The sequence below is a fragment of the Phaethon aethereus genome (genome assembly GCF_964289735.1).
Source record: "Phaethon aethereus genome assembly, chromosome: Z".
NCBI lineage: Eukaryota > Metazoa > Chordata > Aves > Phaethontiformes > Phaethontidae > Phaethon > Phaethon aethereus.
In genome coordinates this window covers 88,523,008-88,550,117 of record NC_138577.1, presented here as the reverse complement: position 1 = coordinate 88,550,117, position 27,110 = coordinate 88,523,008, and the positions used below count along the sequence as shown (strand labels likewise).

Below are 27,110 nucleotides of genomic sequence, written 5' to 3'. Positions count from 1 at the left end.
ATTTATGTAGAGATGGGATAGTCAAGGACAAGGGGCACTCCAACACTGCTCCACCACCTTGACGCATGCAGTGGTGTTCTTTCTCTTTGGAGATGTTGATACCATCCAGACACTATGTGTTTCTTCTGGGCGCTATGAGTTGTATCCTGACAAAGCACGTAAGGATACAAGGCAGAAGCATAGACAGACCCTTGGCATGAGTTTATAAAGTACAGTGTACTAGACAGATTACCTCCTGTTAGGATTTTTAAATGTTTTTGTGCTTAGGAAATCTTTATTTTCTTCCTTCTCCCTCTTCTTTTTCCATGTATATTTCTTCATACTCATACACTCTAGGAGAGAATTAGAATTATGATTAGATATGCTGAATTACCTCCACCATGAACTACATATAATTTGTAGCATTTAGTTATTGCTGTTGTTTTACAGGTTTAGATGTCTATTTAAACCACTTCAATGGTGGCTGAGTTTTTTAAAATGTTTATTAAAAGTAACTGTTGTAGTAACAGTAAGGAAAATTGAATGTGGTGTGGATGAGATTAAAACATGTTGTTTCTTAATAATATTTCAGGTGAATAATTTGGACTTTTCTTTTAATAATATATAACCTTTTTAATTAAGATACTTCTGATTTGCACCATAGTATTAGGCAAGGTGGGGAGGGGAGAGCTCAGGGCAACTGTCGCTGGAATCAGCCAAGAGGACTTATACTATGTAAATAGAGTATAAAAGAGTTGGAAACAAAGGACCATGTGGAAGGGTGAAATCAATAATAGCCTCTTGCCATTGAGCAGATCTCAAACCCTTCTGAAGCTGGGCCTGCATGTAATGACACAGTGCTGTACGTAGCGGTGCCCTCATACTGAAAGGCTCTTTTAGGTACTCACAAAATACAGCTAAAGACACAACACGGCAACAGCTGAGGAAGGTAAATAGGGCCTCTGTGTGAAATGTAAAAAATAATGATGATTACCAGCTGTGAAGAAAGTGGCTATCTTTTCATACTTTTCTAAGAAGTGGTGCCCATTTTACTTTGGTTTACCTGGGATTGCTTTGTTACCTTGCATGCTCAGAGGTAATTGATAACTTAGTATTTAATGCTCCTTTACTTTTTTCACCCTCACCTCTAGTCCAGCTCATTGTTTTTCTGTCCCCTGCTCAAGGTAGGCTTCTCCTCTGCGGATGCTGGAACCCACCAGGATCTGCTCTGACAGAACCTTCCTTGGCCAAACAACAAACAAAGTCTTCATAATGATGGTCGCTAATGATAAATATTAATAATGCCATCACTTCTTAATGTTGATACTGCTACTAATAAAGAGCTTGAACGCAGTGGGGAGCCATCTCAGACTCAGCCCTGGAAGGGTGCCCAGTCCGGCTGGGCCATCTGCAGTTGCCCTAGGATCTTCCTTATGTTCCCTTTGAATTATCGTAACACATCGAGGGTACCTCCCAGGTGCTTGCAGGTACCGGAGGGAAATGTTTTGCACACTACACCCTTCTACACTCCCGTGTTTCAGTAAGCTTCGTTAGTGAATTCCCTCCCTTTCTCTCCCCCGTGACGCTATATTAATATTTTCCACGGCGCAGAAATCAAAAGCACTAAAGTCAATACAAAGGGAATGAGATTTCGGGGCCGAGGTGTTGCAGTAGGATGTCATGGGAGGGAGACGTTCCTACAAAGTTTTGAGGCACTGCCTGGTAGCAGCTGATTTCTAAGCTCTTCTATCATATAAATAAAAAGTAAGCAAATGCAAAGAAAAACACTGTTGTGTTTTTATATATAAAGCAGAGGTTGTCAGGTGATTTTCAGTTTGAGATCAGGTTGAAGGTAGTCTGATTTCCCTCCTCCCCAAGAATGCTGGAGATCTTCTTACATGTTTATCTTCATATATTCTGTTGTACAACCATGTAATAAAAATGAATCTGTTTCAAAGTGTGGATTGGCAGACCTCAAGGAAGAAAACATAAAATAGCTGTTAGGATGTAAGTAACACAGGCATGTCATGCATTCTCTTAGCCCCAATCTCCATAACCAGAAGAAACACAGTAAAATTAACCATTTATTCATCTGGGATGGGAATAGTTAGCCAAAAGTAGAATTTGCAAGTTTTTTTCCTTCTAGAAGAAATCCATGCAGCAGCTCAAAAACCCTTATGTGACCCTGTTTGTTCAGGAAGTTTATTGGAAGTTTATTTTCACTATATGGATGAGATGGAAAAACAGGGCACTTTTTTCTTTTGTGCATATCTGTCCAATTCTTTTTAGTAAACAGGGGACTGTACTTCTCTGTACATCTTCTCTAGGCTACAGTACCGGTGGTTCCATGATTCTTTCATTGGTATCTTGTTCTCCTACCACTGCCCTGGCACATTTTAACAAAGATGCAAGTATCTCAAATAATAAACAGGAAAAGTGTCAGCTCATATATGTGTTTTACATGGTTAATTTTCTTAATAATTTCTGCACTCTATTCTGGCTCAAATTCTTCTTGTTGACTTCTGCAAGAGATTTAAACTTTGTCATATTTCACAGAACCACAGAATCACAGAATCACTAAGGTTGGAAAGGACCTTCAAGACCATCAAGTCCAACCATCAACCCAACACCACCATGTCCCCTAAACCATGTCCTGAAATGTCACATCTACATGTTTTTTGAACACTTCACAAACATGGTGACTCCACCACCTCCCTGGGCAGCCTGTTCCAATACTTGACCACTCTTGCAGTGAAGACATTTTTCCCAATACCCAATCTAAACCTCCCCTGGTGCAACTTGAGGCCATTTCCTCTCGTCCTATCGCTGGTTACTTGAGAGAAGAGACCAACCCCCACCTCACCACAACCCCCTTTCAGGTAGTTGTAGAGAGCGATGAGGGCTCCCCTCAGCCTCCTCTTCTCCAGCCTGAACACCCCCAGTTCCCTCAGCCGCTCCTCATCAGATTTGTGCTCCAGCCCCCTCCCCAGCTCCGTTGCCCTTCTCTGGACACGCTCCAGCACCTCAACGTCCTTCTTGTCGTGAGGGGCCCAACACTGAACACAGGATTCGAGGTGCGGCCTCACCAGTGCTGAGCCCAGGGGCGAAATGATGGATAGTTCTTCTACCCACTGTTTTAATAATCTCAGAGGGAAATTATGGTGTATGTGCTTAATTCTGCTATTAGTTTCATTAAGCTCTTCATATTAATGCTGTTTTGCCAGTGAGTTTTGCATTGTATGGAAAAAAGAATACTTTTATCTGTTTTACCTCTGCTGCCTTTGAACTTCATGGAACATTTCTCTCTACCACTTTATGAGAGTAATTAAGAGTCTCAGTTTCACTGAAACAGTCATTATTTTGAATATCTTGATTATTGTTCATTCATCTTTGCTGTAAATTAAAATGTTCTAGTACTTTCTGTTGCTCATTGTCTTATTTTTCCTCGCAAATTTTCATTATTTTAGTAGTTCATGTTTGCATTTTTTTCTGGATCTTTTTTATTTTTATTTTTTAACTTGAATTCAGTACTTCAGCTGAAATTATCTCATCAAGTAATATAATGGTGCTAGGTAAAATTAAACTGCTAGTGTTAGTCATTCATCTAACCTTGTTATGTTCCTCAGAAATTTGACATCACCTCCTTAAGTAATTCTGTCACCTATAAACTTGGCATCTCAACCTTCCTTCCTTTTGAGCTAGATTAATAAATATATTACACATCAACTCAAGTACCAAATTTTATGATAATTTACTACTAATCTTCTGAAATACATCTGCTCTTTTACTTCTTGCTCCTCACTTAGTTATTTTAATACCCTTTTTCTTTTAGAACAGTCTAAACAATTTCTTTTAAGCACAATGTAAATTATTGTTTGCTTTGCTAGTGTTGAGTTCAGTGGTTTTAAATTATAAAAGGTTTCAAGAAAAGTTCTGTGTATGGTACTAGGAACGTCTAAAAAACAAGCTACCTGGGGGCCTTGGATTTAAGCCCTACTCCTAATTTCTTGCATGTGTATTTGTTGTGGAACAGCTTGGGGAGGTTTCCACGGGGGTTTTTACAGAAGAACTGCTTCAAATAAAGTGTTGGTAAAAGAAGTTGTAGAAAAAATTAACAAAATAATCAATAACAAATTGCCAGGACTGGATGGTGTTTGCCCAGGGGCTTTAAAGGAACATGAGGGGAAATGGTTGAACCACTAAGAGTGGTGTGGGTGCTTGGAGCTTATGTAGGTCCAACATGAGAGTGGACAAACTCATGGAAGAGAAACCCACTGAGAGTTATTAGGAAGAAGGAGCTGTCCTTTTGCACTGGAAACTTCTCAACCACAGTTCTCTGAAAGCCTGAGAAATATTACAGGAAGTGGAAGTATCTGTTTGACCTCTGCTTGTTCATTTCTGTAGGTATCTGCTCTTGACCACTCTACAGGCAACATATCTGTGCATGTCTAGCCAATGATTCCATGTGTTTAATAGCAAGCAACTGCAGTAAAGTCTGGTTATTTCTAAATATCAAACACATCTGGCCCTTTACAAAAAGCTGGTTTAATCCAGTACAGTTGCTTATTGCAGTCTGTTTGCTAACTGCTGTGCCACAAAGTCTAAATATCTCAAGTGTTTGTGTGCTTAATCTCAAACTGTCAGGCTTAGAATAGCACAGGTCTTCTTCTAGAGGAATGGCACCTGCTCTTTTCCGCACTTTCTTTGGGAAAAGGTTGAATATGGTATAACCTCCCATCCAGTTGTTTCAATGATGATAAAAACTTCACAACCCTTCTCCCTCTTTACTTAGCATCGCTGTGCCCTAGATACGACAATGTGTGCAGATCCAGGAGAAATAATGAAATCTATGGAAAGCAGGCACACAGGAGAAAAAAGACATTTTATGATGGCAGCTTTATTCCCTGCTGTTGTCGGATTGCAAATGGGTACTGAGTTTGCAACCAAGGCTGAAAAGCATTTAAACTTTAGTTACTAGACAATAAATAATACGAAGGCTGAAAGTTGAAGAACAGAGCTGTCATTGAATTCTTGCACTCTGGCTGGTGGTTGTGGCTTTTCTGAGTGTCACTAAAATAAGCAATGAGTTTAAAGTTTTGGAAGAAACAAATGGTTGTTTTTTTATAATATGGAGGCCTAATTTGTCTTCTCTCCTGAAAAGGCCTATGGGAATAAAATAGGTTATTCTCAACAGACTGCACCTTGTTAGAGATCATGCACTATACAACACCCTCAACTAGATGTCAACGGCGGAGTTGGAGAAACAGGAGGAGGCACAGTGCTCATCCACTTGCAGACCGCTGGTGCTGGGAAGCCTTTGAAGATGATGTCACCCTACATGGATGTCTGGCATTTGTGAAAATGTCATGAAAGTGTCAGGGATTTAAGAAGGGAGGGATACTCTCTAATTCTCTTCATAATTTCCTGTTTTCTCTCCTGAAAATAACTCCATGTTCAGAAGGGTCCACTTCCAACAGGGGTGCATCATGGGTTGAATGACAACTTTTTCTGCAGTTTTTCAACCTAAAAGCTCTCGGGTGCCCCTTTTGCTCATTCTAGAGTCAGTTTCATTCATTCATTTGCTTAACGCCCAATATCCACTCTGAACTGTTAAACAGCAACAACTTGTTAGTTTGCTGTGAGGCTCATTATTCCCTGCAGGTTTCCCAGCCCTCCTCCTCCAGCATTTGTGTCTCTGTGGATCTTGGTACTTTAAAGTTTTTAAATAGACAGTGTGCAAGTAAGGAGATGATGAGAAAAAAAGTGGGGAAACGCATGTCACATGGCGACTGGTTAAAGTAAAGTAAAGTACTTTGTTTATTTGTTTCTTGAGGAAAGCAGATAAATTGCACTGAATGCCTGGTTTTTGTCTTCTGTAAATTAGGTACCTCAGCTGTTTTTTTTCTTCTTTGGTCGCAGGATTTAGTATAAATAGTATCATCTGTGTTCCAGTACACTTCCTTTGTCAGGAATGCTCAGTGGTCAAGTTAATATTGCCTGAAAAACAGCAAACTTTTGTGTTTTCTGCCATTTATTTTTTAAGCTGTCATTCCAACATTACAGTAACCATGTGGATTTTGTATTTCATTTTAACACCACTCCACTTTCCTTTTTCCTTTTAAAGGATGTTCATTCATTATCAGTTAAACTAAGCAAGTTTCATTATTTGTTTCTTAAAGGTAAATTCACCTAAGGTGACTGAAGACAAGCTGCTAGCTTTTTCTACAAGGTCTTTTTATTGAGAAGTAGCAGATAGATATATACAGTATATACAGTCAAAGCTTTTCCTTTACCTACACATTTGTTTTTCTGAAAAAACAAATAGGCATTTGTGTAAACATTTGCCTTTGAGATGCTCTCTCTCTTTCTGGTATTGTAGAGTGCAATACAATACCAGAATGTGAGCAACTCTTACAGAGTTTGTAGTCAGAGTATAATTGCTGTGGTCCAGCATAAATATGCGCTTTTTTCCTTCTGAGACATTAGCATGCTGAAGCAAATTTAAAATTCATGTAGAACAAACTATTGTAGTTGTTAGACATTAAAATAACGTTGTTACAAATTACCCTTCGTTGCGATTTTGCATATTCATGGAGGCACCCCATCTTCACAAGGTGGCCTTAGATCTTTTCCAAGTTTTCAGTACTTCCTAATAAACAGAGGGCCTTTTTTTTCCCATTTCAGTGAAATAAGCATACAGAGAAAATTGGCAATGGAGCCTTTTCAGGCTCTTCTCTAGATTTTCTCCAAAGGGACCCTAGAATTCTTGGTTCAGTCATTGCTCCTTGCCCACTGTACCCCCAGAATATTTGCAGAGATATTTTCTAGGTGCTGCTCTTTTCTTCCGTTTTATATTGTTTCGCCTCAAATGCCAAACTATTTTTCTACACTATGTAATTTTCCAAAAGCACTTTCCAAAAGTTTGAATGTTTATCCAGGGGAATTATGTTTAAAAGGAGTGTTTTTGAAAGGCTTTCTGTCTTCAATTTATTAATACTTGATAGATTCCTTGAATAATTGTAGCTACTATTTGAAGTGCATATGTATATATGGAACATTTCTTACTCTTTCTTACTCTAGACATGATAGGATTTCTTCTGAGCTGAAGTAGCAGAGTTAGTGACATGATCATGCTATTGTGCTTCTCATTTTTGAATCTTCGTGGTTCTTCTGACCATCATCTTGTTCGCTACTTCAGAATTCACTCCCAAACTGCTTCCAAGATGACATTCTTTAAACATTCAACTCATACAGAGAATGTTGCCCAGATCTCACATGTTACTATTTTCATCTTGATTGCTGTAGTTTCATGTTCGGAATGAAATATTTCAGATAACCTACACTTGCTAGCTTAGTTTAGCATTAGGCTTAATGTTTTTCTTCTCCAGATAAGGTTCCTTAAGAGAGAAATTTTGCCTAATCATTGAACCCTTGACAGTAGTCAAGTATCTCAGATTTTAGGGCTTGGTCTTCAGTCAGTGGGCTCTGTTGACCTCGGGATATGGTGGCAACATGCAGCAGCTGAGAATCTCACCTGTTGTTTTCAAGTCTCTATGAGAAGTTGCTCTTTACAAATAGTGTCCCCAAGAAAATGATTTTGTTTGCCTTTTTTCATAGCAACTTGCCATTGAGTTAAATCACTGGAATCCAAAGCAGCCAAAAAGTTTGTATTGATTGTTCCAAAAGAGCCCAGTTTGGGCCGCACATACCAATGGTAAAGGCATTTCTGTAGTCCTCTGCTCAGCATTCTGTTTGGCCTGGCTCAGGTAATTTAGTGCTAAAACTGTGTATGCCTGCTTGGATATAGAAATTTCAGGGGAAGAAATCCCTTTTGATTTCTGTGAAACAAAAACATCAGCAGTCCAAGGCATGATGACATGAATTTTGAAATACAAAATAATTTTTTTATGCATTTGATCTAAACATATTGTTAATAGAGATGCGTGTGAGAGAAACATCAGGGCAATAGCCCTGCTTAAAAGAAGCTGGATATTTCAGCCAAGTAATCAAAGGAGGGATCGTCATTCCTGTCACCGATCGTTAGTGATAGGCAGTTAGGTATCTAACCAGGAGTAGTGGTACAGGAGGAGGCTAGAGGAAGATCATGTTCCTCCTCCTGAGGAGAACACTTCTAGAGAATAGTTCATATTAACTCGAAAGTAGAATTCTAAAGCTGGAGTGCTGAATCATCTTCTAGATCAGTATTTGACTCCTTTTGCTGACTCTTGTGGTGGCAGTTCAGATAGTGATGGTGACAACTTTGACGTTACCCTCTAGTCCTGCATTGGAGATGCAGGTCTTCTGGCAGAAGAAGCAATTACAGCTTCTGTCTCTTAGGCTTGCCAGATCTGGGTGATAAATTAGTGTAAAATAATTATTTCTGTTTGTTTAGATGAACGACTTACGTAAGAATTATAAGATCATAATATCCTGTCAACATAGGACTGGGAAACTTCCAGAGACAGTAAAGTAAATCTAAATGCAGACTTTGGTGCAGATAGTGTCCTAGCTCAGCATGGAGGTGAACTTGAATAGTTAGTCTTTATCCTCTGCCCAATAGCATGTTTATCATTATCATAATTTTTTCAAGGAGAAAATCATAATTATGTTCTACATATACTAAAACATCAAATTAACTTCTACATCTGCCACATTCAAGCCAATGTATTTCAGAACTGCAACTGAAATTTTAAATGACTGTAACTCAGAACTCCATGATCCTCCTTTTGTATCAATCAGTGACAGCTGTATAGACATTTAGTGAAAGATAAATTTTGAAGTTACTTTAAACTTTCAAAACAGAGCACTATATTATTTTGATGAGGCCCTTGTTGGTAACAAGTGGGCAACAAAAATGTGTGGGTATGATTTAGATAAGCATCTCAAGAATTTAGGTGTTTTGCCAACCGCAATCTTTCAGCATTCCCTTTCTGGTTTCTCTGTCTGTTTCTCTTACCCCACCTGAAGGCAGAATTTTTATGCTAGCTGCTGTGACTGGTTTTCACCTCACCTTCTTTCCAGGCTCTTGCATATCAGGGCTGTTGTTACTTAAAATAACTCTTTCCAATAGAACTAACAGGCTCTTTCCTCACCTTTTTAAGATTATTAGAGCTTTGAGATTTAACTTTTAAATTTGTCATCCTTCCTATTTGTATCACAGAACTTTAAAGAGTCACATTGATGAACACACTGTTAATTGCAGTTTTGCATTCAGCATAGATAGAGAGTAAACTCAGTTGGAACCACTGGAATTTAAAAATCCAACTACAAAATCATGGCCAAAGTTTGTTCGTTAGTAGAACTTCAGGACTGTATTCTAACTAAATTAGCTATTGCAAACCACTGCTGGAATACCCCAAGATTTCTGTGTTAGCCTTTGTTGGATGACATTGATATGGCTGGATACAAGAGGAATGTTAATGACATCACTGTCAAGCTCCCGTACAGTTCAGTCTTGCATAAAAGAAGAAACTCTCTCTTCCTTTGCTTAAATATAGTAGAACAGGGTGAAGGGGAGAAAAAGAGACAGCTGAGAGAAAAATTCCAGGCTTTTCAAATATGAACATAAAGGAAATGCATCTGCTGGATTCTCATCACCCCAGTGCTTAACCTCACAATGCCTTAGTTCTTCAAGTTTCCTTCAAAAATAATGTCAAGAAAGGCATGGCATTGTCATTGTTGACTGTACGCCCCTGGATGTATCACCATGAATAAACAAGTTTCCATCCTTTTCAAGTAATATATTTGCTTAGAGCATTTGTGAAGTGAGCACCTCATAAAGGTTTAGCATTAGCCAAAAAGGTGTCATGTAAGTGAAATTTAAGTTTTTGTTTCCCCCCACTGAATGGCCCTTTGGTGAAATGGCATGTCACCCCATTAACTGGCTCTGTTGCATTCATGTTTCTGTGTTCTATCTGGAGTGCTATCTTTACAATATTAAAACAGGCAGTGAAGGAGAGAACAGGAAGGAACAGATTTAAACAGCATTGGGCGGTACTGTGGAATGTAGCAGGGAAAAAGAGAAAATTAAAAGCACTGGAAAAAAATTCTCCATTTAATAAGAATTTACATAAGAATTACCATTAAAGTGTTATTTCTCTACTTTGTAGAAAGCTTGCAATATCATATGTTTTCCTAGAATTATCGCTTTAGCTCTTTACTTTATTTTATGTTTGTGTTCTAGCACCACAGCAGTTCATCACACATGAAAGAGTCTAATTCGTTATATAGGTGGCAATGCCAAAAAGTCACAGAAGCTTCAAAATTATTTTTATCAACTCTCAGTGTATGTTTGAGGAAGAACAGATTGTTGTAATATTCATGCTCACAGGCATGGTGTCTTCATCAACAGTGAATCTTCAGTGTTTTCGTCCACATGTTTAAATGGTCTCTATTGTGTCGACTTTCTGCTGGTTTAAATATGGAATGCTTACTAGGCAGCAAGGCTTTATTGCTTCTTTCTTTAATAATTGTGACCACAAATACCATTTCTTTCTGCTAAACCGCTACTCTTTTAATAATTATGTGGGTTTCTCCATATTTTAAAATCATCAGCCTGATTTCCCTTTGGGCATGAGCCATTATTTTCAGATCTATGCACACGTAAATACCCTTGTTAGCAAGTAGTCTTTAGAGATGACATACTGAGCATTTGCAAACAACTGATGCTGTCTTAAAAAAGTGGTCACTGAAGGTGTGGTGCCACGTAATGCAGGCAAAAGTGAAGCCCCCAGTTTAAAAGGTCAGTTCTGGTTATCTACCTCACCCTGGGATCCGGTGTCCGATGTGAAATTGTGCCAGCACTGTAAGGAAGCCTGCTCCCACTGTTCCTTCTCAGGATGGTACGAGTACCAGCCATGCTTCTCTTCTGTTGATGCTAAGGGGAGAACGTACGCTGGTACCCTTCTGCCCGGCATGCTGTCAGTCACTATTTAAAATACCTAAAAGTCTGAAGAGTTACAAGCTGGCTTACTGGAAGGGTGGAAGCTTCTAAATCATTAAGGTCCCACTGAAAGGTTTTAATGTCTCCAAGAGTCTTGCCATACTTTTTCAGTTCAAGAAGTGGCAAGACCAGATGGTTATAGTACTCCACAAATGGCAGCCTTCGAGAGGGAAAAGCAGTTAAAACAATCTGACCCTCTCAGTTCATGATAGACTTAATGGAGGAGGCCAGTTTCAGGTGACCCCATGCACCTTCCCAAGTCTTGTAGACCATTCAGCTTTATCTCATGATCGCAGTTCCACAGTCAGCTTTAAGATAATAATGTCGTCATGGTTATCTGACCTCTTTCCATTTTCCTGAGAAAATGATAAAATAATGACTTCCATCACAAGATCTGAAGCCTTTTGATAGTGGTAAAGAAGACCTGGAGGAGATGAAATGCCTCCAGAGCTGGAATAGTGTTGACTTACTATCTACTTCTTAGGGACCTTCCCAAAAAGCAGAGGTTAGAGTCTGGGTGGTAATTGCTGAGGCCATTAATCCCCAGTGGCAGGTTTTTGAGCAGTGGCCAGACCATAGGACAGTGTTCAACAGTCGGTGTCTGCATGCCCTCCTTGGGAGGTACTAATGCCTTCTGCCAGTAAAAGGTTCATGCATCTCCTACTGACACTTCTGGGCCTACTTTGTTAGTCTCCAAAGGGAGGTCTACGGGGGTGTTGCAGCCCTGCACATGGCTGAGACTCGTGCCAGGGGATGACCCAGGACCTATGGGTGGGCTCTGCTTTGGAGGCCAATTATTAGTTGAAATAATCTGCAGTCTTTCCTCATGGAAGTAGTACTCTTCTATCCAAGTAATAGAGATTTACAGGTTTGTTACTGAAGGCTGGGGGGTGATTAGAGGGGTTCCTTATCGATAGCTGTGGGGCTATGCTTTTGTGGCCACAGGTAGTCCAGAGTGACACAAGCAAAGAAGAGCTCATGTGTCTTTTAGTGGCCAAGTGACAGGACCACAGCACTTAGAGCATATCGGGTGAATGCTCTTACTCTCAGTGGCTTCATATCCTCTCTCTGTACCTGTCACAAGTTAGTCTGGCTTTGTCTGTGTCGCTTTGGTTTGTACAGAAGTGTTCTATCATACCAGCTTGGGTGATGAGCGGTGTTTTTGGAAGATCCATCTGGAGCATCTGTCTTTTCCAGACAGCATCTCCTAAAAATTTCCAAACTCACTTCTATTCTTGAAACTGTCCTATGTTTTTTGGGTTTTATGATCTGTGCCTTTCTCTCCAACTTAGCAATTATTAATAGGGCAGTTATCCACCATAAAATAGTCAGGGCTTTATTCTCTGCACTAAAAAGTCTCCTTTCACTTACAGCTCTTTTTTTTTTTTTCTGACTTAATTCCATTAACTTTATCAAAGTTTACTTTTGAGTCTAGATTATTTATTTCTCCTGCTTTCCGTGTCTTTTCAAACGTTCCTTTTGTAAATGCACTTTAACCTAGAGAAGAGAGAGGTTTGGGGTCAGAGATATAATCCTTTCCTAAATGAGTCTATCTTATCATGGGATTGCAAGTATAGTCCATTCAATGAAGACACTCAGACAACATGGATTGTATTCAAGATTTCTTGTGAATTAGTTCCACACAGTTTAGAGCCAGGCATTTACTCTGTTTTGCTTTGGTTTCGATGAATGTAAAATACGGTTATCGCTGAAAGTCAGTATACAAGAGTTAAGTATCATTATTGACCAAGCAGTATATCAAGCTGTAATCAACAATTTCGCATGAAGGAGGAGAAGGACGTGGTCCCAGTCTTTACTTTGGGCTCATTCCCTTTTGTAAATTCAAGTCAGACTATCAACATCCATTTGACATTTTGCTTTCACAGTTTATGCTTAAAACCATCCCCTAGCAAACATCTTGCTTTTCAGATACCTTAAGCCTACTGCATACAAACAAATAATGGAGATTAAATAGTAATAAAGCTGTTGTTAGCTTTGTATAATATATTTTATTTACTATTTTAATGGCAGTTATTTCCATAAACTTGGCAATTGTAGCCATACAAATGATGAAATTGATGCCAGTCACAGCCCATCTTTCTTTGGAAAGGAAATACCAGTAGTGTTTGAAAAATGGATTATTAAGAAGCTTGGTTCACTCAAGGTGGCTCATATGTTGTATTTGCCAACACAGCATCTTGCAGGAAGAAAATAAGTTCAGCTTTTCCCTAGCCCAGATTATGTTCTCCACAAATCTTTGGAGCAGGAAATAAAAAACAGCTAATAGTTGTGGGGCATGTGGAATTAGTTTAAGCAAAGCTGAACCCTGATCCTGATGACCGCCTCCTCTTTCCTGTGCTGTTTTGTCTATTCCTGCCTTGGAGTATGTCAACAAATTTTCTTCAAGCTCAGAAGGTGCAGGGGGGTGGAAATAGTGATTCTTTCTCTGTCTCTGTCTTTTGGGTTTTTGGGGGGCATTTAGGGGAATGATTTAAAACAGATGTGTTTTCAAGAAAAGGTACAAGTTTGTCTTGTAAAATATTTATGAAGAAAAACAGCCATAGGACCTCTGAACGTAATCCCAGTTGAGTTCTGGAGATGTCACAAAGGGTACTGGTTTTGTTACCATAACATAATTCTTTTCTCTCACAATTTAACTGTAAATCAAGATACCTTTACGGAGAGGGCAGAATCTGTTAAACAAAACTGAAGAAGCGAAGTGTATATGTATTTGAAAAGAAGAAAAATATCTGTGATTTCTATATGGCTTATTGTTCACTTCCGCTATATGAGAAAACAGATTATTTTTGTGTTTCTCCAGTACTGGAATTATGTGTTTTACATGAAGAAATAGAGCAGGGATCTCTTTCCTGATGACAAATGAAACATGCTGGATATATGCTGCACCTCTTCTGATGCTGTATACCTGAGGACAATAATGCTGTCATTGCCAAGGCTTCAAGAACGTAATAAATGTTAAACAAATAACTTCACAAATGACTCAGTGTTGCTGTGCAGCACTGGGTGTAGTTGATATCAATGGTCGTGGTTATGGTCATCAAAAAAACAAGAATACTTCCTTGTGATATAAATAATTATTGATCTTGACTGAGAGCATGAGCTCTTTTATGTTGCCTGAGAAACTGGCTGTTTTGCTGTCTCTGAAGTGTTTCGTTTTTTAAATTACACTCAATCACTGGAAGTAGTCTTGTCATCTCTGTCTGTCTCTCATGATTGTTTAGTTTTAGACAATCTGTGTGCTGTAGCTAAATACTTTCAATGTCTTCACTAGAAATCTTGACAACATAGTTGCAGAACCACTGTTGCTGCAGTAACTTCAGATGATTAAATGTTAAATGATGTTTTCCTCATCCAATCTGGTTTATTAAGACAGCAAAAATGACAACAAAATAAGTGAATCAGTATATGTCTGCTAATTAACTACCAGGAGAGGAACAGAAAAATTAAATGCAACATATGCTGATTTCATAGGTGCTGGAATTTGGAGTCAATTAGAGAGACTGTTATATTGTGTGGTTTGTGATGGCAAAATCTTGAACAGACTTTTTTAATTAAATATTTTGCTAATATTGAAATATTTTTCTTTCCATTTCTTATTTTGAGAAAACACTAATCAAATTCCAACTAGATAGGATAGTATGGCATCAATCCACTGGAAATGTTGAACATAAATGTTTGACTTATGTATAGTCTGGGAAAAAAGGAACATGAATTGTCATTTTTTTCCATGGTGATGCTTCATTTTAATCCCATGTAACAGCGTTTTTTTGAGAGTGCTGTTGGCTTTGCATGGATTTGATGCTGCAGCCTGTCTGGGTTTAGAGATAGAAAGCTTTTGGGGGAAAAAGGAACAGGTCATCAGTGTGAGAGGAGGTCCAGTTGAGGAATGGTCCATGGATTGCGTTGATGTGCCCAAGCAGCACCTTGTTGGGTTCTTCTAGGAGGCAAAGTCTGCTCAAGTTGGCAGAAAGAAGGACAACATTTGCTGATGTCAAATCTATCAAAGATGCCAGAAAATGTCTTAATGAGGGTGATTCCTGCTTTTGATGGACAAATGGTCATTGTTTTTGAAAAAAACCCACATTTTTAGGGGCACAAAGAATCTTGAGAAGTTTAACAAAAATGAAATTATGGCTAGACTTTTACATTAACATAAATAGATGGCTTTGTGAATAAAAGTAAATAGTGTATAGAAACCTGAGTAGATAAGGAGGTAATTAAATTACTTCCTACAATGACACCTCCCCCAGATCTTTCATTTTGTCCATGGATGGCATTTTACATGCCTATGGAGCAGTGGGCCACACTAATCGTATTGTAAAGGCAGTCAGAGTTGCATCTCCTATATATTTCATGCCCAGCGGCACTTGAATATTAGTAAGGAAAAATGAGAGAGAGAGAGCACATGCTCACTGGCCAAGTAGGAAGGTAGAATAGATGATGATGGAGGGCACAGATACATCTGACAACTTAAACACGTATTTAGTGGCTCGCCGGCCACTGCATGATGTGCACAGGTTTGCCTGGGGCGGATGCCACCGGCTGTGCTGTGGGAATATGGGCAGTCCTAATGGTGCTGATGGATCGTGGAGTAAAAGAAGCATGGAGGGTGTGCTAAAGGACTGGGAGCGTTGCCGTGTGTGTAATAGATACATAAAACTATGTATAAAATAGTGTCATGTGATACAAAATGCTAAATATGAATAAGTGTCTTTCCCAAGGTAAATGAAATACCTCTGATGATCCCAGTCGAGCTGAAGAGCAGCCCATCTTTGTATCATGTCCAGATGACTTTCTTTGGCGTTTTCTGTTTCATCCTTGTGGTCTGGCCCAAGGTGGTACAAAGAAGCAGGGAAGGCAAAAATCCCATGGGGATCCTCACAAGCCAGAGGGGATCACGTCTGCAGGAGCTCCGGTGTTTCTGGTTTCTCACTCGGTGCCCCACACAAGGAATGTTTATCTTCCCGGTGCCTACATCAGTGCAAGAACCAGCATTTCGACAAACTGCCCTTATTCCACTTTTTGACTCTTGCTCCTTGAGAGAGCACACAACAGACGAGGTTGGCAGCTTCAACATGTTTATAAACCAGAGACCTGGCTTATTGAAATATATATTTAGAAACTAATGCAATGACAAACAAAATAGTGTGGTGCTCAGCATATATACTAAAACATACCTATTGTCAACATGCACTGCTTAAAGGACAAGAAAACAATTTCCCATTGCCAAGTTTAACAATTATTTTTAGATGAATCTGTAATGTGTGCTTTTTAAACTTAGTTGATGGACACATGGTTCTTCTCATACAGTCAGAAATCCTTTTGTTCAACCACTCCTCTTCTTTTCTTTAGGACAGTGAAAAAAAGGGATTTATGAATAGACTTTATGCCATCCAGGAGGTGTGTGTCAGTGTCCAGAATATCCTTGATGAAGTGGCTTCCTTTGGAGAAAGGATCAAGAAGTAAGTGCTGATACTGGTCATGTTTTTTCCAAGCTGAAGTACAAAGTGTTGACCTTTTTTCCTTTTTTTTTTTTTTTTTTTTTTTTTTTTCCTGAGGGACTCCAGTTTTGGATGATCCATTGTTGAAACTTGTGGAGGCCCTCAGTTAATGAAAACCCCGTCGTATTAATTTTGGAGTTCAGAAGTCTATTAATGGGGGAAGAAAAACAGAACTAAGGCTTTGAAATAAAAACAAAAGATAATCTTGTTGTGAGGCCAGAAAGTAATGATAAAAAGTGCAGCTTTGGTAAAGGAACTAAGGAGACCTGAATAGGGGTTTCAGATTTAAGGATATACATATTTTCAGTTGCTGGAAGTGTAGTATTTATGTGAGTTAGCAAAACCTTTCCTCTTAGAGCATATGTAATTTGTAACACCTAGTACATGATATATAAGAATTGTCAACAAATTCAGGCCTTAAGCAAGAGAGGTTCTGAGATTTATTGCAGGAAGTTCGGTGTCTTTTCGGCACGGTCAGTGAACTGCAGCGTAAGGTTTATTATTTGAGATCAGTTGGGTTCCAGAAAAAAGTCTTCCAGCCATTAGCTGCGGAGCAGGGACAGGACTGACTTGGCTTTCCACCCCCCGAAAGCCCAGCGCTTGATCCTCGCTGAGAAGTTGGGATCGGTGCCTTTGCAGCTGCCTTTCGGCTGCGGGCCGAGGGGCGCGGGCAGAGCGGCGACCACGCCGCGTTGGAAGACCTTCACCAGAGGCTTCGCTGTACAGCTTCCGCTCGCGCGCGGGTGCCTGACAGAGGAGCTAAGGCCACGTCTTCCCGTGTTCTGGGCGCGATCCAGGAGCAGAAGGCCGCTCTCCCAGCTGCCGCCGGTGCCACCTGCAGTGCACTGCTGTTCCGCACCTGCGGACCCACCATCGGTCCTGACTTTCGGAAGGGAATTTTAGGAAGCTGGTGCACTGGGTGGAGGTCAACCTGCGGGAAACAGAAGGACCACCCATCAAGCAGTTCCACCTTTTTTCTTTTTTTAAATCTGTCATCGGTGGCAAGCATATCAGGATCGGGATGGAGAGAAGGTTGCCGTTTATGCATTTGAGAGCAAAGTCCCTAACAGGAAAGCCTGGGAAGCATTCCAGTGTCCCAGGGGACACTTCCAGGCAGGCTGTGCTCACAGCAGCAGGGGCAGGCACAAGCACATTGTGTTGCGCAAGTTTTGCAGATGAGCAAAATGCACCTCTCTCTGAAAGATGTCTTCTGTCAAAAGGCCGTTCATGGAAGTTGTCTTGATGATTAAGTTTTTCTAATTGCGCGTTTTGGAAGTAGGGTTTGTTCTATTATATACCAGACGAGAGCAACAGAATTTTGTAAACCGAGTGAGACCGGATTTTCCTATAAATCTTTGTAATATGTTCCTAAAACTATAATGTGAAACCTGTACTGAATGCTGTGCTAACGCAGCACATAAGGAGGTTTGCTAAGTGAGGAGCCAGTGTTCCCACACATGGCATGTCTGTGATCCATTGCACAAAGCCGAGTCACAGGAACATGAGCAGACCCTCAACCTTCTGTTCATCCCAAATGCATGCAGAAGAGGGGAAAAGAGCAGGTGTCCCCTGAAGAGAAAGGGAGCGATCCTACACCAAGTGACACTAACATAATGTTCACTCTGGAGACATGTCAAAATTGCCAGGGAGAAAAAAAGACAAATAAACACAGGAAGCCAGAGCTCATTACGAAAAATATGTCTAGCAATTCAGATAATTGCAATTATTCAGCCAGAGAAGCCAAAATAATGTAATCATACTGATTGGGCATGTAGCTAGTGGTAATACCATAAAGAGTATCATCAGACTAATTTAGAGCCGAAGCCACATTTTCCTTCTGGATAAATGTCATGCAACACCTTTGAGACGGTGATGCCTTCATGGAACAATCCCGCTGAGCCAAGCTCCCTTTAACCAGCGTTCCTGTGGGACGTGTATAAATTGGCCATCTGGCCTTTCCCTCTTCTTGCAGACAGAGGTTGGAGAGCCACAGCATGGCTCTTTCAAGACTTGTTAGCCTGCACCTCCTGTCTGCCCACACCTCAACCTCTGCAAAATGAGGTGATCAGCAGCTTTTTATCACAGTGTAGTGTTTAGGACCTTTATTTAAAGGATGTTTTGATCCAGGGCTTTTTTGGAGAGCTGATGTCCTCAAACTCTGGTGGGAACCCAGAAGTTCTCTTCCGTTATCCATAAAGAAATAATCTTTATTTGGTTTGATTTTATCTGGAATGGAAGTTTTTCTTTGCTTTTCCTGCAATGTACTTTACCGTATGCCACTCCCTCCTTTTTTTTTCTCCTTCCATCCTTTTCCTCCCTTTTACTTTTTGCCACCCAAAGTGGTTTTATTTGCTTCTTTCATCCACCATTGTTTCATTAGCCCTGTCTTCAGGACTGACTTTTCTGTCCCCTCCTTCTCCCTAACCCTCTCCTTCTTAAGTGCTTGGATGATTTTCCAGCTTTGCATCCCCACACACTTGCCTTATCCTGAATGTATACCCCAAGGCAGAAGGGTTCCTGGCTGGGGAGTGCAAGAGCCCGTCAAGCAATGGGGAAGGCCCCCGCGCGGCCTTGAACTGCTTGCTCTGTCCTTATGGTAGAGCAGGGAGGAGATAAAACAGAAAGCCTTAGCAATGCTCTGCTGACTCTTATATCCTACCTCTGCACCGGTGTTGAAGAAGGGAATCTAGGTTGCCTGTGTGAGTACATTTGGGGAGAAAGGAAATGTGTGTCTTTTGCCTGGTGCTGAAATGGAGCGTGGGCTGAGGTTTCCGAAAAGCTGAGCAATGCTTCCTCTGGGAAGTGAGCAGAGGAGAGGTGCCACAGGCGAGTGGGTGAAACCAGGACCACCTTTTGCTTCCACTGGGTCCAAGCCCAAGCTCCCACTAATGTCCAGCGTCCAGGCATTCATTTGTAGTGTCAGGTTGTTCTACCAACGGAAACTGGCACTTCTCCCCCTGTCCTGCCCATTATTTGTTCTTTTATTGGCTCTGTCAGATGACCACAGTTCTGACTTTTGTTAATTTTTCTTTCAGTACGTTCAACTGGACTGTCCCATTCCTGAGCTGGCTGGCGATTGTTGCCCTCTCTGTGTTCACCATCATCCTGTATTTCATTCCACTGAGATACATTGTCCTTGTCTGGGGTAAGTAAAGCCTTTTTTAACTGTCTGTGCCACTTAGAAAAAACGGGTTTTTAAGGGATGACTTACATTGTCAGTACTTTTCTGTATTTATGGTCGTGAGGCTGCTCCATGATGGAAACAGACAGGTTAGTTAAAAATCGCAACTGCGTAAAGATTTAGGCCCACCTGCAAAATGCATTTTTCTTGGCTGGCATTCTAGACTTCATCATACTATAAACATGTAGCCATGAGGATTCTTCATATATCAAAGTGTAGCTTTGTCCAGATATTACTCTGATTTATTTTCACCACTTATACACAAACAGGCATTTCAATCTATATAGTGCATTTAGGACAATATGCCTTTTTTACTGCAGTACTTTATCTTGTGAAAGCGTATGTAAACATAGCAACAAGAAACCTGTTTAAAGGGTCACCTTTAGTCCGACAGAAAGGTATATGTGGTATTGGGCTGGTTGATAATGAACAAAAACTGGGGCAGGGGGAGACAGGGGGCTGGAGTTGTGATTGATCCAAGCTCTCACTACTTGTCCTTATATTTACTCTTTATACTGATTTTAAACAGCTACCATTACCACATCTGTTGTAAATAATGCTCCAAGTTTTCATTTATACATTTTTTATACACCGAAGAAAAGAATATCATGCCTTTGCAAAAACTTCTGAACTCAACAGACAATATAAAATCATTGAAGCAACTCCAAAGAATATACTTGTTATATATCAGTCAGTATTACTAATATTCTTACAGTCTTCACAAGTAAAGGTAGCAGAATATGTGAAGTGGAGAAGAACCAATAAGGAGGATTTGAACAAAAAAATTTTGTGGAACTAAATGAATCAAGCCTGTGGACTTACTATCCTTTCCTGTCTCATAGTTTCATTTATTCCCCACGTACCCTATATCACTTGGGTGAAAAACAAACTCTTAGTTCCCAAAATTTCATTCTTCCAAGCACACACATGATGGTAGGGCTCATGTTACTGAATTTTGAAGTACTTGGTCTGTGTCCTTTTTCTGTTGTTTCTTGGACAGATCTGGCATCTTGTACACTTGCTTTCATACATCCCCTTGGTTTTATGCAAGAACCTGAGGTTTTAATACTTCTCCAAGACCCACAAGGCTATAGAGTCAGCACTGTTCTTTGAAAAGCTCCCGACACATAACCCTGCGATACCCTGGGGCGGGTCACACTGCCCCAGAAATACCTGTTTCGGGTAAGGCAGAGGCTCAATTTCCAAACTGGAGTCCATGCCTCCCCAACCACGGATGGATAACATAAGCACAAACTACTGTAAAGGCACCTTGCCCTCTTTCCCTCCATCTCTTCCCTCCCTGTCCGCAAATTATCTAGTCTGTCTAGATATGACTTCAAGCACTTTTTCCACTAGAGTTTCAGCTCCACGTTTTTCTCCTGTATGTCACTTCAGGTGGCTTCTTACTCATAAAGTGTATGGGGGGCCCCTTCTCTAGGGAACGATTTCTCTTGCGTTGTGCTGGGAGACCAGACAGGTACTGCTTAGCTGCAGCGTCAGCAGTCCAGACCTCCTCAGGGTTCAAGGCGTTCGCACAGAGCCATGTTGCGCTGCATGTAGCTTTGAGCAGCTGTCTCTTCAAAAAATGCAGTATTCCAAACACAGCCCTGTTTTCCCCATTGTTGTATGTTTCTAGCCTCCCCTGTCTGTACACATTTCTTCATCCCACTCATCCATCCTGCCCTTGAAAGCAAAAGACCTCTTCGTCTGACTGCTGTCCATAGGAAAGTTTGAGCAGGTCTGTAGCAGCATCTGCCCATTTTGTTCTTTGGGAAGACAGAGTTCTATTTAATGAAAATTTACGCATGTTATGGCTTGTCTTTTGTCTGGCTGTGTAGGAATCACCTCAGCACTCTAATCCCATTTGCAAGAGTGCAGAGTCTTGGTAACTGCTACAGCTGTTTCGGTGGAGTATAAAGAAATTAATTTTAATCTGAGAAGTTTCAAGCTTTTTGAAAAGCCCTAATCCACTTCTATTTTGCTTCTCCTGCAGTGTTAAATCTCACCTGTTCAGCTCTTCTCTTTTCTTGAGCCTTGATTCTTCAGCATGCCTTTACTTTCATGGGGTGACTGGTTCTTTTCTTTGTAGGAAGTGATAGAGTGAGACCATATCAACTCCCAAATTCGCCCGTGGGTGGTCCAGTGGCCACGTGCAATGAACGGTGGGGCAGACCTTGAATTTCTCAGTCACTTGTTGATGCAAAGTACCTTCTTAAACAAAAGTGTTTGAATCTCAGATGCTATTTCTCAATGCTCAGTGTTCAGTCATCAGATAAAGGGGTTGCAGCATCTCCAATCTACACTGCAGAGATAAGAATTCATGCAGTGGGAAGCCGAGGGTGTTAGCGAGACTGCAGCTTGCACACTCCATCCCGAAGTTTTATGTCCTCGCTGAAGCTTTCTGAAAGGCCTGGGCACCAAAGACTTTGTGGAAGATAAAACTGTATTATCTTACCTCTGATACAGCCTTGATAAATTACACAGAACAGCACATTTTTAATGCTGTCCCAGCTTTCTCACACTCACCTGAGCACTGTGCGGTTTGTACCATTCTTGCCCACGTTTTAGACCTGTGTTCCCTGAGCTCACACACAGGGTTCTTGTGTGAAAAGTTTATTAATCTGAGCCGGTACGTAGTGATAAAGAAAACGAGTCTAATTTAAAAGCCTGCTTTCTGCTTAGTTTGGGGAGGATTTTCTTGGTGCTTCTGGACACCAATTGTCAATAGGCATTGCAAGACCACAATGTCAAAGGAAGACATCACATCCCTTCTCTGCACTGCCGTCAGATCATCTGTATCTGTCATTCCAAGACAGACGTTTGTGTAAGCTCTTCCTAAAGCCTTTGCCTGATGCAGACTTCACTACTTCCCATGTGCTTCACCATCCTTAGCGTTGGAAAGATTTTTCTTGCGTCTAACCTGACTCTTCTGTCCTGTAATTAAGACCATTACTGCTCATCCTCTCCACCACAGAAATGGAGTATACTTCATTCCTCTCCTTTGTGCAACCTCCACATAGTAACCACACTTTCTATTAGTTTAAAAGAAAAAGTATTGGAGCAATTTGAAAATGTCCCTAGAACTTTTCTATTTTGAAGCAGAGGGAAGCACAGCAGCAGATTCTGACTTCTAGAGCCTGAGTTTACAGTTCATTCATTCATTAATTCAGTGCTGTCAGACTTTGAAATGGATCCTAAAATCTTTTTTAGAACTTTGCTAAAAATATATGTGGTGTTGTTTTTTTTTTAAATTATGATAGTAACGTTTGAACTTTCACTTTTGCAGGCATCAATAAATTTACAAAGAAGCTTCGAAGTCCATATGCAATTGATAACAATGAGCTGCTTGACTTTCTATCCAGAGTTCCTTCAGATGTGCAAGTGGTGTGTATATTTTTTGAAGTGTCATTACCATAGCTAATTTTATATGTGGCGTCATGGATTTCTGAATTCTTTAAAACAAATTTTAAAGCAGTTATTTTGATTGAACTTTATATGCCTTGTCACAAAGAAATTGCAATGCAAGCTGGGGAGAGTCCATGAACCTTTAGGAGGCTGCTATACAGTTTGCAGCGAGGAATTAGCTGCGACCTCGGTGGTGCCTGTGCGGATCCATAGGGGCAGTCAGCAAAAAGAGAAGTATTTGGGAGATGACGGTAGCGGGTGCTAGAGCTTGTATTGAGCAGCCTCCAGCACCATGTGACTCTCAGCGGGATAAGGCACGGTGTGGGGAACACCGCAGCTGAGGCTGCCAGGAGAGGCAGAGAGGGAATAGCAAGGTCAGCAGGAGCAGCACCGATGGAGTCATCAGCGGGTGGCTTTGCCGGGTGTCTCGTGACAGCACACAGACCACTTCAGCCTTTCCTTACCTGGGGTGACCTTTGTTTCAGCAGTGGCCACAGTTCAGCCATGCTCATAAACTCCTTTAAAAATAAGCTGGTTGTGAATTACAAGCTTTTGTGATGCAGTACACAGTCTCTTGAGAAGGTGCAAGCATTACGATAATGTCAGGCACATAAATCACCTCCAATATCACAAAGACTATATACTTTCCATATTTCTGAGTAACGGTTTCAGTTCAGAGCTGGTACAAATAGGAGGTATGGGTGCACGTACACACTCTGAATCCGATTCCCTCTGTGGCAGGCCTTTGAAAATAAGCAAGTTTTCAAGGAACATTGCAAAGAATATTCATCCACTTCATTAAAGAGGATACTGTTTATTCTCTGTTAGAGCTCATGGAGAAAACAAAAAAAAAGTAGCCTTCTTAAACTTTACGTCACCACGCTGTTTTACTTCCTGGCAGGATTCTCCTAATGTGGTTTTTCTTCCTTACTCTCGAGCTGTCATTCTATTGTCGTTGAATCACAGCTGCAGATCCCATGTAGTTTGCAGGGAGAGAGTTTTCTTCTTCTTTCTGTTTTTACCCTGGGAGAAAAATAGAAATCTTCCTTTTTCTAGCAAGTGCCACCTGACCGGTTTCTTTCCCAACGTTGTCTTTAAACAGGTGCAATACCATGAACTGAAACAAGATCCCAGTCACAGCCCAAGCAAGAGGAAGAAAACCAATCCTGGCTAGCCAACCTCACATCTTGAGAAGACCAGCATCTGCTGGGGGAAGATAAACGAAAAAGCCTACAGCCTAAGCAGCGTTTCCTTTCTCTGAGCTTTTTATTTATTTTGCCTTTTTATCGAATGGGGAGATTTTGTAAATATTGTAAAAAGGCATTTCTCATTGACTATATACTTCACACTGTAAAGACACATTTGATGAAGGTTTTGATTAAGGTTTTTGCCATTTGAAAGCCTTGTTAGAAACAGCAAAACACATTAAAGGAATCAGTCTAAAATGGTAGATATGCACTGCTACTTGATCGTCAAAGATACCTGAAATACTCAAATCATGCCGACTAAATCTACAAAAGGTGTAAATTTAAATCTGACTCAAAAATTCAGTCAGATCTTATTTGTGAGCATTAATATTTTTATCCAGTAAGTCGCCATTACAATTTTCTATGTTTTATACATTTCAAGAGAAATACAATGTAGTGGAGCCTACTGCACTTAAGTTTTAACGGATTTTTTTTGAACTCCAGACCCTGATGTTAACTCCTGGTGCAATGTTTTCCAGTGCAGTAGGGCTGCTCATAAGATAATGAGAAACACCAAGTGCAAATCTCTTTCTAGAGCTCCCAAAAGAAGTTCCTGCCGTTTTTATCATTCCATTATAAGACCTAAAAATCTCTGTCTCTCTCAAAATACTGCCAGGTTTGTAACTGATTGCCTATCTGATTTTTCTATATGTACCAGAAATCTTCATTTGTACAACATAGTTTAGTGAATGAAGTTCATAGTTCTGCTGTAATGGAAATAATACCATCAAACTAACTCCATGTTGCTTTGGGTGTCATGCTATGAACACCTTTTGTGCACATAACTATTTTAATATGGAAACCTTGCAGAAAATGTTTTTGCTTTCAAATCACAAGATCATATTAATACGCTTTATGATATAACACATTACCTGTTACCAATGTGAAATATAGTGTAGAGGAAAAAATGCAGTTGTGGTAAAACTGATATACAGGTTTTATTTCCTTAGCTAATAATGTACTCAGTTCTTCTGATGATACAATTGTGCCCTACTGCATGAAACTGCATTATTTTATAAATTACATGGAACATAGACAAGAAACGTTTACATTTCAAATGTCTTAGTGGCCACTGCATAACGAGTACTTGGGGATATATTCTGATAGCTGCATGTAGACTTCCATGCTCAGCTCCCCGCGTAGTGAGCAGAGACTTCATTCCTAAGGGACTACCTGTGCACAGCTCTTAATCGTAGCTGCCGGTGACATTAAAGGGGATTTTTGCCCAGGGGAGAACGGCAGGACTGCATCCTCAAGAGAAGCTGTTCTTGAGGTCCTCTCTGGGTTACTTCTCATTGGTTGCAATTGCTGATAAAGTTATATTGCACTACTCTAACAATACTTTTTGAAAAGACTATTTAGAAATACTTTGCAAGCAAATGTATATATATTTGTCTAAAGAATTATATGTTAGCTGCATTGCTTATGAAAGGTCATCCTGGATCCATTTATTTTACAGATACGTCGATGGCTGGTTTCTGATGAGATGGTTATTTTGATCTTTCTGTTTGTGTGTTTGAAAGAATGCCAGTGAAATGGCTGGTCTGCAGAAAGTCTTGGACCTAAATATGCTCTTGTTGCACCACAACTTTAAAAGAGTTTATTTGCAAAGCTTGTGTACCCACCTTTTCACTGTATGCTGCCTGAAGAGCAACATACTATTGACGAAGTCAGAATCACTGATAAGCCTACTTTCTTTAAAAAAAGCCAAACTTTCAACTTGACAATGTGCAAATGGTTTTTGCCAGTTGTCAGTTTTGCAGAGATCTTTGATGCGCTGCAAGCCTTGTACCTTCTTAATGTCGCCCATTGGTCTGCGTGCAATTTCCTGTTGTGTTTTTTTCTGTACTCAATTTCAAATGTCTACTTTGGTGATAATGTCTGCATTGTTAGTTATACACATTTACTGCATTAAACACAGTTTTAAGCATCTCTCTACTAGGTATTAGGAAGCCTCTTTCTTTGAAGTCCTACAGAATCGTTTTCCCTTGAGTGGTGTGAAGGGCAAGCAAATGAAAACACCGTATTTCTGTGTGCAGGATTGCAGTATTTTAAGCCCCAAAACATGTAAGTGCAAGGGGCAGGGGGAGAAAAACATCTGTTTGTTGAAAATTGGTGAGCTACTTTTAATGCCTCAATCAATTAAAATTGATGCCACTGAAAATATAATGCACAGAGGCAAGTCTAAGAGTGCGTGTTGATTAAATATGATTCTCCTGTCACAGCAGGACATTTTAAAATAATTTGTCAGTGAATCCATTTTCACTCTTTGCAGTTTGTGCTTTGTGTGGGAGGCCTCTGTAGAGAATCAGTCCCACCTTATGCTGTAAATATTTCAATGTATCTTCCACTTCCAGATTGGTTCTGAAGTCAATTTCTAATTTGTTAGATTTGTTGTGTTTTATTCCTAAGCAACTTGTCCGTTCATAAACAGTCACAAAAGAATAATGCATCTCATGATCATGAAATTCTTTCTGCTCTCGGAAAGTAAAATTTAACAACTTTATTTGGGTCCAGTGAAAATGAGTAATTGGGGTCTACACTTAAAGTAGGTGTCAGAGGACTCAGGACCCATCAAGGCTAATTGTCTGAGAGGTTCTGCTTACATTTCTGCTGATAACTCACAGCACAGAGCTTGCTTACCCTGTTTTCACAGTTGTTTCTCTTTGTAGTAAGGAACAATGAAGTATTTTTATAATAACAATGAGCTTTAACTTGAAGACCTATTGTACTGTAACTTAGCATTTTGAATCCAAGTGGAGTAAAACCCAAGTTTTTTCTATTGCAATTAAAGCAACAGTGAAATAACAAGAAAGTAGTTAAGGAGGCTGCAT

The 27,110-nt window shown here is 40.2% G+C and overlaps 1 protein-coding gene across 1 annotated transcript in view; it reads left to right on the top strand.

The window, feature by feature from the left end:
- Positions 1-24,203, top strand: part of MCTP1 (multiple C2 and transmembrane domain containing 1) — a gene marked incomplete at its 3' end in the record, with an annotated part of 282,449 nt that extends 258,246 nt beyond the window's left edge. The window contains exons 18-21 of the mRNA XM_082012858.1: positions 16,295-16,404; positions 19,479-19,588; positions 22,911-23,008; positions 24,132-24,203. Coding sequence (XP_081868984.1) covers positions 16,295-16,404; positions 19,479-19,588; positions 22,911-23,008; positions 24,132-24,203 — 390 coding nt within the window. The remainder of the gene's footprint in view (positions 1-16,294; positions 16,405-19,478; positions 19,589-22,910; positions 23,009-24,131) is intronic.
- Positions 24,204-27,110: the final 2,907 nt, after the last annotated feature.